The 12,504-nt window shown below is 36.1% G+C and overlaps 3 protein-coding genes across 3 annotated transcripts; 1 reads left to right on the top strand and 2 right to left on the bottom strand.

The window, feature by feature from the left end:
• Positions 1–214: 214 nt before the first annotated feature.
• On the bottom strand, positions 215–2,757 carry LOC116290081 (potassium channel subfamily K member 3-like). The gene is made up of 3 exons (XM_031697061.2): positions 2,313–2,757; positions 832–1,176; positions 215–482 (listed from the first exon to the last, which is right to left on the bottom strand). Exons 1-3 carry the CDS (start codon positions 2,629–2,631, stop codon positions 256–258), a joined length of 891 nt encoding a protein of 296 aa, XP_031552921.1. The 5' UTR covers positions 2,632–2,757; the 3' UTR covers positions 215–255.
• A 1,262-nt stretch (positions 2,758–4,019) lies between these two features.
• On the top strand, positions 4,020–9,701 carry LOC116290082 (ras-related protein Rab-38). Its single transcript, XM_031697062.2, has 7 exons — positions 4,020–4,087; positions 4,186–4,311; positions 5,090–5,168; positions 5,623–5,651; positions 6,429–6,581; positions 7,050–7,193; positions 7,548–9,701. The coding sequence occupies exons 1-7, from the start codon at positions 4,085–4,087 to the stop codon at positions 7,692–7,694; spliced, it is 681 nt and encodes a 226-aa protein (XP_031552922.1). The 5' UTR covers positions 4,020–4,084; the 3' UTR covers positions 7,695–9,701.
• Positions 9,702–10,373: 672 nt separating this feature from the next.
• Positions 10,374–12,400, bottom strand: LOC116290071 (cytochrome b-c1 complex subunit 7). The gene is made up of 3 exons (XM_031697052.1): positions 12,259–12,400; positions 11,516–11,685; positions 10,374–10,650 (listed from the first exon to the last, which is right to left on the bottom strand). The coding sequence occupies exons 1-3, from the start codon at positions 12,371–12,373 to the stop codon at positions 10,573–10,575; spliced, it is 363 nt and encodes a 120-aa protein (XP_031552912.1). The 5' UTR covers positions 12,374–12,400; the 3' UTR covers positions 10,374–10,572.
• Between the last annotated feature and the right edge of the window lie 104 nt (positions 12,401–12,504).

The following is a 12,504-nucleotide window of genomic DNA, read 5'->3' as shown; positions in this document are numbered from 1 at the left end:
TTCAGTAATTTAAAAGAATTTTTTACTGGTCAACTGACGTTTCACGTTTGCCGTGAACGTGAATCTAAAACTCTCTATTGTTTTTAGTTTTGGACCCCAGATTGAGCTGCTGAAACTTTGAAACTTTTTAATAATATCTCATTTATTGTTTGTTCTAATCAGATAAGAATTTTTACCAAAGCATCTTCCTTTATAGTATATATAGGTTTTTGTACAAAAAGATAATGTTCTCTCAATAATAAGCTTATATTTTGTTTAGTCTGTTTGATCGTTTTGTTTTTCGTCAGATTTTTTTATTGTTCCATTTTGAATTTTGTCTCCATTTTCTTTGCTTTTTCTGGTTAGCGGAAATGTTAAGCGCAACTCTTCTGATGCGCTAAGAATGGACGAGATGATCGAGAAGAACATGGAAAGACCAAGGATTATCACTAAAGCACGCAGTACTTCTAATAAACCGTCTGGGACGTTTTTCGGGGGTCCCCCTGAAAATCAATACATAGAATTATTGATTGTAAGTAGAACCCTCCTAAAGCGACCACCCCAGTGGCGATCGTTACATAGAGGTTTGTGGCGAACAATCAAGTGAGCTAGCATATGGAATTAATGAGCCCAAGCTTGAACTATGGAATCAGCCAGAGACAAAGCCGTAACAACACATTCTACAAATGCCACCATGTCATCGTCTGTTGGCAAATATTTGTGAATATTTTGATACTGAAATGAGGTGCGCTAACCCAGAGTAAATTAGCCCTTAACCATGCAGGAAGACAGCGGTATCTTACGACCTTGAATTGAAGGTCTACCCATTCAAAGCCCATTTTATCCACTTACCTTGATTAGGCACCAAATCTCCAAACCCTATCGTCGAGAAAGTCACAAAACAAAAGTAAATCCCGTCAAAGAAGTTCCAGTGTTCTGTCTGCGAATATAGCGTCGCTCCAAACAACAGCATGATAATTACAAATCCAAGCGTCCATACAAGTGTTCTTGTCCGAAGAACTTCAACGTCTTTTTTACTCAATTTGACGATAACCAGATAATGAATGTAATGGATAAGATCGTTGACGCGATCGCCAATGTTTTTGAGGATCATTAGGTTGAGCGGGATTCCAAAAAATGCAAAAACCATACAGAATATTCGTCCTTCCATAGTTGCGGGAGCCAAGTGACCATACCCTTAAAATATATTAACAAAATTCAAAATTCATGATGTGCATTAACGGTGATGGTTAAAGCTACACAAATTAAGGATAGCAGAGTTGCGCAACTGCGCAAGTAGTGGTCTTCTTCGATTAACGATTGTCCAGGGTGTTAAATAAATGCTAGTCTCCTAAGCAGTCGCAATCTCGAGCCCAGAGTCTTCCGGCTTTTTGGTCAGCGGGCTGTCGCCGGTGAGACCAAGCGCTGACGACAAGGTAGGAAGGCGGTGGAAGACTGTGGGTCGTTAGTTAGTATAAAACGCCTGCTTTTCGTTACTTCTATTGGGACATATAATTGTTATTGAGGAAATACATAGTCAACTTAAGGCAGCCCGTTGTTATTCACTTATTTCTATCGGAAAACAATAGGCAAGGCTCGCCGCACTGAACAGATACTGAACAGATATGTTTATTGTATCCTTGTATTGTACTATTTCTAGTTTAAATTCAGATGTATCCCATCAAATAAAATGGTGGATAATTTTCAATCCGTATATAGCGTTGGGTAGCTCAATAAATCACAAAGGTGTTAGTTAACATTTGTACTATAGGGGATTTTACAGCGACTACAGACACTTTGCACCATCACGTGTCAGCAACCATGTTGGATGGCAGGAACAAAACGATCGTTTTACATGAGAAAGAATTCAATTCCCAAGAGCAAAGGAATTTTATTGTTCTGCCATCTAACCACAGGTAGTCCAAGCTGTATTATGGGCGCGGGCACGTGATGGTACAAAAAATCTATAGTATTACGTTGTTCAACCTGTTTATTAAACACGCTTGTGCGCCTTTGAAGCAAAATATTTTGTCGAGCAAATGACAGTATCGATGTTTTAACATTGAAAAGCAATCAAAAAGGGAACTGAAAGTTTTTAAAATTTAGCCTCAAATACGAACACAGTTTAATGAGTTGATGACTTAGCAACATTTGATTGAAAAGATCACGGATTCAAGGGATTAAAAGAAAGGGTTCCCCCTCTCGTGTTATTCTTCTTAAAGTTGTTTGTTCACCCAAGAATGACCAAATTCATACTCACTGCAAACATGATAACGCTGTTGGAATCAGTTTTGCTGCTCCTAGTTTACACTTGATATTAATTATATTCTTACCTATTGTGGTAACAACACTCCATGTAAAATACAGCGAGGCATAGTAAGACCATCTTGATATACACCAGCTATCTGGCGGCCCACCACAGCCATATTTCGTCGCCATCTCTATCTTACGTACTAAGAAATCAAACTCCTCTTTAGAAATATTATACTTGTTAAAAAGTGTCTGTCTTATTCCATTCAAATGATCAACTTGATGAGCTTCATTTTCGTTCTCTAAAACCTGAAATACAGCTGCTCCGCAAAAGAGATAAACGCCAAGAAGAACTACAAGACAAAAGAGTCGTTTTGTGTCGCTCTTGAGCTGTATCGCCATCAAATTCCATCGCTTATGGTCTTCTCCCACCTCCCTTTTCTCGAACAATGGGGTTTTGTAAACGACAGGGAAGAAAATTGCTTAAAGACCAGTTTGGTGGACTGACTGATATGGATCAATGGTCGCCGAACGAGTTAAGAACTCGCGCATGTGCAGTGCAAACAAGAAAGCCTGACCCTACATTCTGGTACCCGTTCAGGAAAAGTTCAACAAAATCAACTATTGTTCTCGGTCACAACTTGTTTTTTAGTAGTATAAATGAGCAACGCTGAAAAATTAAAAAATTAAATCAGACCAGCGCTAAAAGATACGAAATCGAAAATTGGACAGTTTTACGTTAATATATTCTATGAGTTGTGCTCAGTCCCAAATCTTAGATATTGCTAAATACTAGAAAAAGATTATATATGCTTCTATAACTAAATATTCTTTTTATGTAATTAGAGTATTTAAGGGCATCGTTTACCTACGCGCATCAACACGCGCATCTCATTGCTCAGCTCGTCCCAGGCTCTTGGCCTTCAAATCCAATATGGCTGCCAATGCCAAAAAAAAAAAAAAAAAGAGAATTTTATATTTTAAATGACACACAAACTTCTTTAATGATTCTATTTTTAAGCTGCTAATTTTGCTCTTATTATAATGCATTTTCACTCTTCAAATTAATTTAAAAAAGTTATGAAGACAGTTATTTTGATTATCATGAACGTCCTTAAGGTCATCGGACGCTATGTGACCGGCAGTAGTTTCTGGACCGGGAAAAAATTAAAAATAGACTCGACTGTAAACAACAAAATAAGTTTCTGTGTGTAACTTCGTTCAACTATGCTAATATTTTTTAGTTTAATGTCGTAACCAGATAGAGAATCAATCTAAATATTCGTTAAAATCTTCAGCCCTAAAAATATGATGGAATCGAATGATTTGATTTTGTGTGAAGGCCAAACGTACTATGCGCATACGTGGAACACTATTTACTATGGAGTGCGTTGCATTGAAGTTTGAACTGCTATCTAGCCGAAGGTTGATTCAATACGTGGTATATATATTATCAATATATTATGAGGTGTTTTTAATTGGGATTCCTGTGTATTACTCTCCGATCAGACCACAGGTAACCCACTTATTGATAGAAGTGACACTAAGCGAGTCCTTAAAAAATCTTCAAGATAACCATATGTACATAAACTCACAAGACGCGCATAACATTTCTTAACAAAGACAGAATAGTTAGAAGAAGCTATAAAGAAGCAAAAATAAGTATTTTCCAGAAATATGGTTTCGTGTTACTGCGAATCAAAACAGCCGTAATATAAGGTGGAGATTCCACCGGCAATTCATCATCCAATCAGAAGCGTCGTTCTATTCTACTATTCTTGGAAGGAAAAGATTAATCACATGATACTGACATGCTTTTGAGGGACATCATCTGCAACGGTGTTTATGCAGCAGAATGGTAAAAATATGACTGCATTTTGATCCAAATTTTATTTCACTTTCATCCTAGCCTGTTAAAAAAAGCACAAAGAAGCTAAATTATTATTTTTTCCACAGAGTTCAGAGGGAGAAAAGAAAGAATATTTGTTCAAGGTTCTAGTTATTGGTGATCTTGGCGTAGGAAAGACGAGCATCATCAAAAGATATGTGCATCAGTTCTTCTCAGTGCATTATAGGGCTACCGTATCCTTGATTTAATAAGCCAGCTTGTTTTCAAGGACTTCCTTTGTCCATAACTTAAATAATTGAATTTGCACACTAAACAATGTGCTGTGAAAGTCTGCGCTGTGACTGCAGATTTCCGCTTTGCAAGGGTTGCCTTGTAATCATAAGACATTTTTTTATTTGCAAAGTCGAATATTTTAATACCTTTTTTCTACTTTAGTACAAACGGTCCAATATAGACGTTAGTTGTGTTCTCGTTTGTTTGACCTAATGACTTCTAGACGTTTGGATTTTTGCATTTATTTCCATCAATCAAAAAATAATTACTAGTAAATCATTTGTCTAACTCAGTTTGATGTGCTTAAGCTTACCGTCGTTTGCATTGCTACGCGGCCTTCCCAGACAAAAATCGTGATGTGCGCTTTGCAATAGACTGCCATCAATCAAACACATTGACGCCATTTACACGCGTGTGATTCAAAAGGCACCAAAACTTCGGTTGATTGTTTACAAGTATTATGAGCCATACTCACTGGGCCTATCCGGGCCGATCCAAACGCGTGTAAATGACGTCAACTTGTTTGATTGACGGCAGTTTATTGCAAAGTGCGCGTCACGATTTTTATCTGGGGTGGCTGCGTAGGAATGCAAATGCCGGTAAGAAATTTTTTTGAAACATGGAAAAAAGGCTAATATCCAGCAATTGAATTTGCCAGTAGAAGTCTTGACCTTACTATCTAATTGATAATAAATTATTGAATTAAGTATTTCTATGCTATTCTTTAACATTGTCAAGATTGGTGTTGACTTTGCTCTTAAAGTCATTAACTGGGATGAAGATACACTTATCCGTTTACAACTCTGGGATATAGCAGGTGCATGATACTACAGGGCAGTTTTCGTACGACTATGAAAAACTCAGTGCCACATGCATGCCTTGTCGGGTTGTTGATCTTTTCTAGAATTTTTATTGGCAGATCTTTTTCTCACTCAATATGTGATTAGGTAGTGCCGTGACCTTGGTTCTGACCATCTCCACGCAGTGTTCATGTTGTGTTTCGGGTACTTGATTAGATGGATGGCAAATTTTTTTTGCAGTGTGAATAGTGTGGTGTATGCCTTGCCGTATCATGGCTGCATTCCTGAAGATGCAGCAAGCTTTTCACAGTCATTTGGAAAAAAAACCTGCTCTTTCTAGTCTATGATATTTAATACACCTATGCAGCTACAATGTATATGCATTTACATAGAATCATAGGGCCTGTACTGTACCAAACTTAAAGTTTCCCGAGAATAAAATAATTTATGCTTTACGATTTTCCTTTTTAGGTCAAGAAAGATTTGGAAATATGACAAGAGTAAGTATAGAGCAAAGAAGAATATAATGAAAAGCTTTTCAGGCTGAGATAGATGTGGTGGTGATGAGGGTTGATTGAAGGGATGTTATATATATTAATTTATCATAGTGGTCCCAGTTTGATGTCTGCACAGTAAATAAGAGTAAAAAATAAGTTAAAATCTAAAAGGGATGGCTGTATGATGTGTTTCACACACCTCATAATAGACTACTTCAATGATACGGCAGCCATCTTGCCAAGGACAAAACAAAACAAAGATGACAGAAAGTATATGTAGAGTTTTGTGTGTTTGTATTTCTTTTATGGGTAAAGGTGATGATGTGCTGTCTTAATAAATCTCTTGTTGTATTGTCTTTTGGTGACGGAGCTGTTAATTTCAATCAAAGTCATTATTGTAACATTTCTTTATTTGTCCCCTTGATGCCCCATGATGCCTTGCAGTCCAAAATGGCTGCCATACCGTTAAAGTAGTCCATTGTCCTTTATCAGCTACTTCTTTAATAGTATGCATGCACAGGGATAGCAGAGCACAATTTAAGGGGGGGGGGGGCTAATCTTTGTTTCAAACTAGACTTAGACTAAGACTTTAGTATAGACTCTCTGGCTAGTTCATGACCTTCTGCTATTATTTCAAAACTTAATGAAACCCATTTGACTCTTAAATTTCTCTTAGTTTCAAACAAATATTATCCCCCCCCCCCCACCCCCCACTTTAAATATTGCTCAGCTGCAATACACAAAATATTCACAGATTAAAATGCAATATTGTTTACTTAGGTGTATTATAAAGAAGCTGTTGGGGCATTCATTGTATTTGATGTTACAAGAGCATCAACATTTGAAGCCGTACAGAAATGGAAGAATGATCTTGATAACAAAGTCACGTTACCAACAGGAGAACCTGTACCGGCTGTTTTATTAGCAAACAAGGTATAGCCAATATGTGAAATGGAAGATTCTAAAATGTCTAAGTTTTTTCAGTCAGTATATTTTGATCTATGGAAGGGTTAGGCTTCTTTATTATTTACAGGAAGGCTGATGCAATTTGTGCTAATGCATGTATATCTTTATCCATGAAGTAAAGTCTGTCCTTTATATGGTTGTAGTTAAGAGAGCCAAGAGTGGACAGACTTTCTCTTAAGAGGGCAAAAAATAACGGATAGGCATAGGACAATTTCCAGCCAAAACTGGAACTTGTCCAGTCAAATCTTTGCCTTGCTTGTCATTTTGACCACTGACATTAAGCCAGAAATGAGGTATTTGACTGAGCTAAAGCTAATTTGGCTGGTCACATGAATGAAGACAGAACAGGCATTCTTTTCTTCTTTAGAAGCCAGGAGTGGATTACCCTCGATGATGAACGGTGACTAATTAAAATATTTTTGAATAAATCCACAGTGTGACCAAGCTAAAGAGGGATTAGTCAATAACAGCAGTCAAATGGATGAGTATTGTTCAGATAAAGGATTTATAGGCTGGTTTGAAACCTCTGCAAAGGAAGATATAAATGTTGGTGAAGCTGCGTCATTCCTTGTTTCCAAGGTAACCATAGGCTGAGATCCTCCTCAAATACAGAAGAGAATACTGGAATCTAGTTTGTAATGATTATAATATCATTGTTAAACTTTCTACCAAAGAATCTTTCCACCAAATAATCTTTTATCTTTCTCTTTTAATGTCACAAAAATGCATGGATAAAAATGGGATGGCTTAATAAAAGTGAGGGTCAGATTCTTATTATAGGAAACTTTTTTTAATGCTGCTTATGACTGTGTATTCTGTATCACGAGGATTTGTTGATGGTGTGGTTAATCATTCCCTTCACCAGCTCCATGGATGTGCAATATTTTATAAACTGATTAAAGCTTGAAATCTTTTTTTTTTTTATTTCTACAGATTTTAGCAAATGAAAAAGCTCATAATTTCGATGACATCCCTAAAGATCCTGAATCCATTACACTCCCTGACACGACATCTGGTGCAATGAACAAACAAGGAATGAGATCTGGTCAAATGGAACCACAAAAAAGTGGATGCTGTTAATAACAACAGAATTGATTGATAGGTTTTTAATTTCTTACCAAGTAAGAAAGTTAAGCTATAGAACTAATTATCACTTATTCTTTTTCATTCACTAAGTTCATGGATATTTTTAATAATCAGATTTCCCTCCAATCTTAGTCGAGGATCTTTTCATATAAGAATTTAAATAAATATAGTAGCAGTAGAAATAATTTTGGGGGCTTTAATTATTAGCACATTGGGGAGGGGGGATTGGCAAAATCACATATAAAGCTTTACAAACATAACCCAACCCCCTCCATGGTAGGAGCAACAACTTCATAACCCCCTCATCATCCTGCAATAATTCTCAACCCCCCTCAGTATGTGGTAACCCCCCTCTAAACACTTTCGCAAAATAATGTAACCCCTCTACAATTTTGCCGACCCCACATGCTAATAAACCAAAGCCCCCTTGGCCTAAGCTAGAGGTTGAATTTTTTTTTTTTTTGCTTTTAATCCCATTTAATTACCATTATTATTAATGTAAGTGTACACAATGATAGGAAATTACCAAAAAGAAAGAACAGCTAGAAAGAGATAGCTGCCTGTTGAGTAGGCTAGAATGGCTTCAGAGAGTTTCTTCTTCCAGCCTAAGAAATTTTGTATTATAATTTATTAATTCATTACAATATTCTTCATGTAGGAGTTGAATTCCAGTGCACCCCAAGATTTATTGTGGTAATAATTATTAAGAATTATATAGTAGAGTATAAATATATAGATTAGCAAGTAAAGCACTGCTTTGCCTAACCTCCTTTGGAATGGAATCTCAATTGGTAGATTTATGTATGATTTATGTGTACCACATGAGAAAAAGAATGGCAGAAAGAAACACAGCTCTTGTAATGTACGACATGGTGCATTTAGTCCAATAATTCTGGCAATACTGGTAGTTGAAGTTTGCATTAGTGAACTTATCCTTAATGTTTCTGTTTAACCATCTGCTTTGAAGTCTGAAGCTCTTTTACTCTGACAAAGGACTAGCGTCCGAAATGTCAGTAAGTTTTTTCATCTTTTCACGGTGTATAACTTACCTTTTCATCATTACTGCTTTGAAGTCCATTTTCGTTTTTGAACGCTACTACAAATTGCAGTATCTTTTACATTGCTACTACAGATGCATGCTGCTCAAATGTGATCATGTAGTACACGAAAATCTCATGATCACAAATCTACTGCCGTGAGATGTGTTCCAACAGATGTAATACCACGTATTGTATGAAATATTTCAACAGTTATGAGGCACTGTAATTAGATATTAGTTTTGTACCCATTACATCATTTGTTCTGAAAAGTGATTAGCAATGACGTGAGAAAAATTTATTTTAATTTTGACAAACATGTCATTTATTTTTAAAACCAATCATTACTATTTATTGTTGAAGTGCGAACAGCAAAACTTGAGGTCTTGTTTGCTGACTAGCATTTCGATGAACATCAATTAAAGAACTAAAATAATAAAACACTATAGTTTTAGGGAGATTTTAAACTCCATTTTACAGTTCCGTTCCAAGCCGAGGCTGGAGTTTCCGCGCATCAAAAAAGTATAGTTTTGCTATGCGTGGAAACTGCAGCCTCGACTTGCAACTATTATTCGTGGTCACTCGAACCGAACTGTAAAATGGAGTATTAAAGATTTTAAAGGATTTGAGGAATTTAATACATGTATCTTTAATGTAGTCAAAAATCTCCTTCAAAATATTAATTTTTTGGAATTTATGTTCCTTGAAAGACGGCCTTCGAAATGCAAGTCAGCAAACAAGACATTTAGCTTTGCGGGCCGTACTTCAACAACAATGGTAGTAAGCCTGGTTTTCACTTGCAATGGGGTGGAAGTCCAAATCATTCCACACATAAAACTGTGAAAGAAACCCCTCATAATTGTAAGCACAAGCCAGGAAAAAGTGATTCTTCCAACTCAAATTGTTATTTAGACAATGGAAAATACAATTGTAAAAATATAAATAAAAAAACGTTTAAATCAAAGTTTTTTAGAGGTTTAGAATTTACTCTACAGCCTAAGGACCTTAACTACCAGTGGCCCTGTTTTAATCCTTAATCTTTGATTTGAGACAAGCGCAACAATGTAATAAATTGCCCTTGCAAGACCTTCTTAGGCAGAATGAAGGTATAACACAAATAACTTTTCTATTTGTGCAAGCACAATTAAACCCTTTTCCATTTGAGAATTATTCTTGTTTTTTTATCAGCCCAGAGGTTGTTTCAGGGTTTCATCTGTGAGTTTGACATGCCCTACCTTAGATCAGCCCAGAAGTTGTTTCAGGGTTTGATCTGTGAGTTACATGTAACTCTGCCCTGACGTTTATCAGTTGTCTCAGGATATCCTTTCTTAAGTTTGAAGGTGGGTGATACAAAGTTAATAGCGACCTTTAGATATGACGACGAGTACGAGATTGAGTACAAGTATGAGTTTTAAACTTGGTCCTGTGCACATGGTTAACACTAAATCGTAGTCAATTTCCGATTTTTTACAATCTAAAGTTTCAATCTATGTACATGATCACATCTACAAAAAGATAGTGCCTCTCTTTAAAAGTTCGTACTCATACTCGTACTCATACTCGTTCTCGTACTCGTCATCGGATCTAAAGGTCTCTAATTACTTGTACTGTAACACTCAAAAGAACAAACAAAAGCTTTCTGATAAAAACCACTTTATTTATCTTACAGCCACACGCTAATCAAATAGTTAAATCTATTTGATTAAAAGCAAACAATTTGATGAAACAACAGATTTGAAGTCAACTTAATTTACATGTAGAATCCCAGAAGGTATCCTTGAAGAAAGAATGTTAATTGTTTTCTTAATCTCAGAATTTCCAGTTAGACTTGGAGGCTACTGTTTGTCCCACAGTTCTCGTTCCTTGCGCTCTGCTTTAACTTGCTGGATTATTGGGTCCAGAAATGGAACATCCTATAATCAAATAATTGTATACCATAATAAGGGATTCAGCATTGGATGCTTTTTTTCCTCTGACACAAAACACTATTTTAAACAAACAGGATGCAAAAATAATTTTATTTGAGCCCAAAAAAGTCCACAGGTCAAAATTCTGTCAAAATCACTGGTTGCGCTGTAAGTATAGTCTCAACTAATCTTTTTTTCTATGAATATTTTGCCAATGAAGATATTGAAAATGAACATGGTAGGTTATTATCATGTCACAGCAATGGTAAGACATGCCAGAATTGGTAATAATGTTTCACTAGTTTTTCACAGTCATACCAGATTTTCACAGTCAAATTGAAGTTTACAACAATGTGGGCCATACTGCATGAAGTGCTGAATCATGTCTGTGTCATAATAGTTGCCAAGCATTTTGATTGGATAAACCCATGGTCAAATTTGAGCACTACTGTAAGTTTGATAGAAATAAATTCTGCACCATGTTTTGGATCCTATGCCATTATATTCCCTATTCCAGTTTAATCCTGTTAATAAAGACACCCATTGGACAAGCATGGCTTAAAGTAAAGGCCAGTAAGTTGCCGATCATAATAAACTGCCAAATTATTTTGAGCTCGGTCCTACCAGGTTTCTGGCTCAACATTACTGGTCAAAATGACTGGCAAAATAAACATTTGACCAGACAACTTCCTTTATTCTGAGCGGACATTCTCCAATGTCTGGCTGTTATTTTAAGCCCTGGACAAGCAGAACTGTCAAGCAAGATGTGGTGTACTAATAGGGTATCCATATCATGCAGTAAAAGGACACAGGACTAAAAAACAAGTGGGTGTCCATAATGACTTGGCATACCCAGTCAAACAATACTCACCTCGCTAGGTTTTGTCCACAGTTCCTCTGGCAATATTGTTTGTTTCATGGTGACATCAATGGCTCTCTTGATACGGAAGTTCCTCATGTTTAAGGAGTCTTCTGGTATTCTCTTCAAAGCTTCAGTAACATCAGGATCATCTTCTATAAGAAGATCTTCTTTGTGTAAACCTGAAAAATCACATGCACATAAAAATAAATTGAAATTTACTTTAGGGTACATCTATACTATGGCTATTTCAAAGGCTTTAATTTGTTTAAAAAAATGACTAAAGATCAAGTCAATAAAACCGGAAAGAAAGAGTACCCCATAATAATAATAACTAAATCAGCTAATATATAAATAATTTTTAGCACTTTAGGAACAATATTGACTGAATTGTATTTTCAACTTTTTCAAGTAAGTTAAAATTGGGCAGAGGCAGAAGCAAGTTTTATGAATATTAGAATAACGAGAGCTATAGAAGCTAGGGAAGCTAAGCTTATGACAAATGCATATTAATTTTTACTATCCAGCTCAAATTTTTTTCCCAAATAAACGGAAAAAAAGAGGAGCAATATTCTGTTAACTGAATTTAAAATAGTACATCGACAAATATTTTTTAAGTAACGTAGACTCTTGTAAGGACGTTGCTTATGTAATATTTCAAGTGAACTTTAAGTAAAAGTTTATGCAGCATTTCACATAGCTTTCCCGTGATATTCTAACTACATATCAAAGCAAAACATGCGAAAATAACACACCTATCTGTCTGTATCCACAAGCGTAGACATACCACTCTCTAAAAGCCGTAAAAACGCGTTGTCCTAAGGACAGACTCTGTGCTCCACGACTACCTAAAGACGCCATTTTGTTCATAGAGGACAAGACAGACCATAATATTCATTTTCGTTGCTTTCGTGAAATTTTCGTACAAGTTCTCGGAAATATTTCGAGTCATCATCGGATCAAACTATTCCAAATATTTTTAAGTCGATAAATGAACGTTT

Source organism: Actinia tenebrosa, unplaced genomic scaffold, assembly GCF_029948245.1.
Source record: "Actinia tenebrosa isolate PJP-AT-01 unplaced genomic scaffold, QUT_ActTen_1.0 PGA_scaffold13__45_contigs__length_12533684, whole genome shotgun sequence".
Taxonomy (NCBI): Eukaryota; Metazoa; Cnidaria; class Anthozoa; order Actiniaria; family Actiniidae; genus Actinia; species Actinia tenebrosa.
Note: the sequence above shows the minus strand (reverse complement) of the source record. Positions and strands in the feature narration are given on the sequence as shown.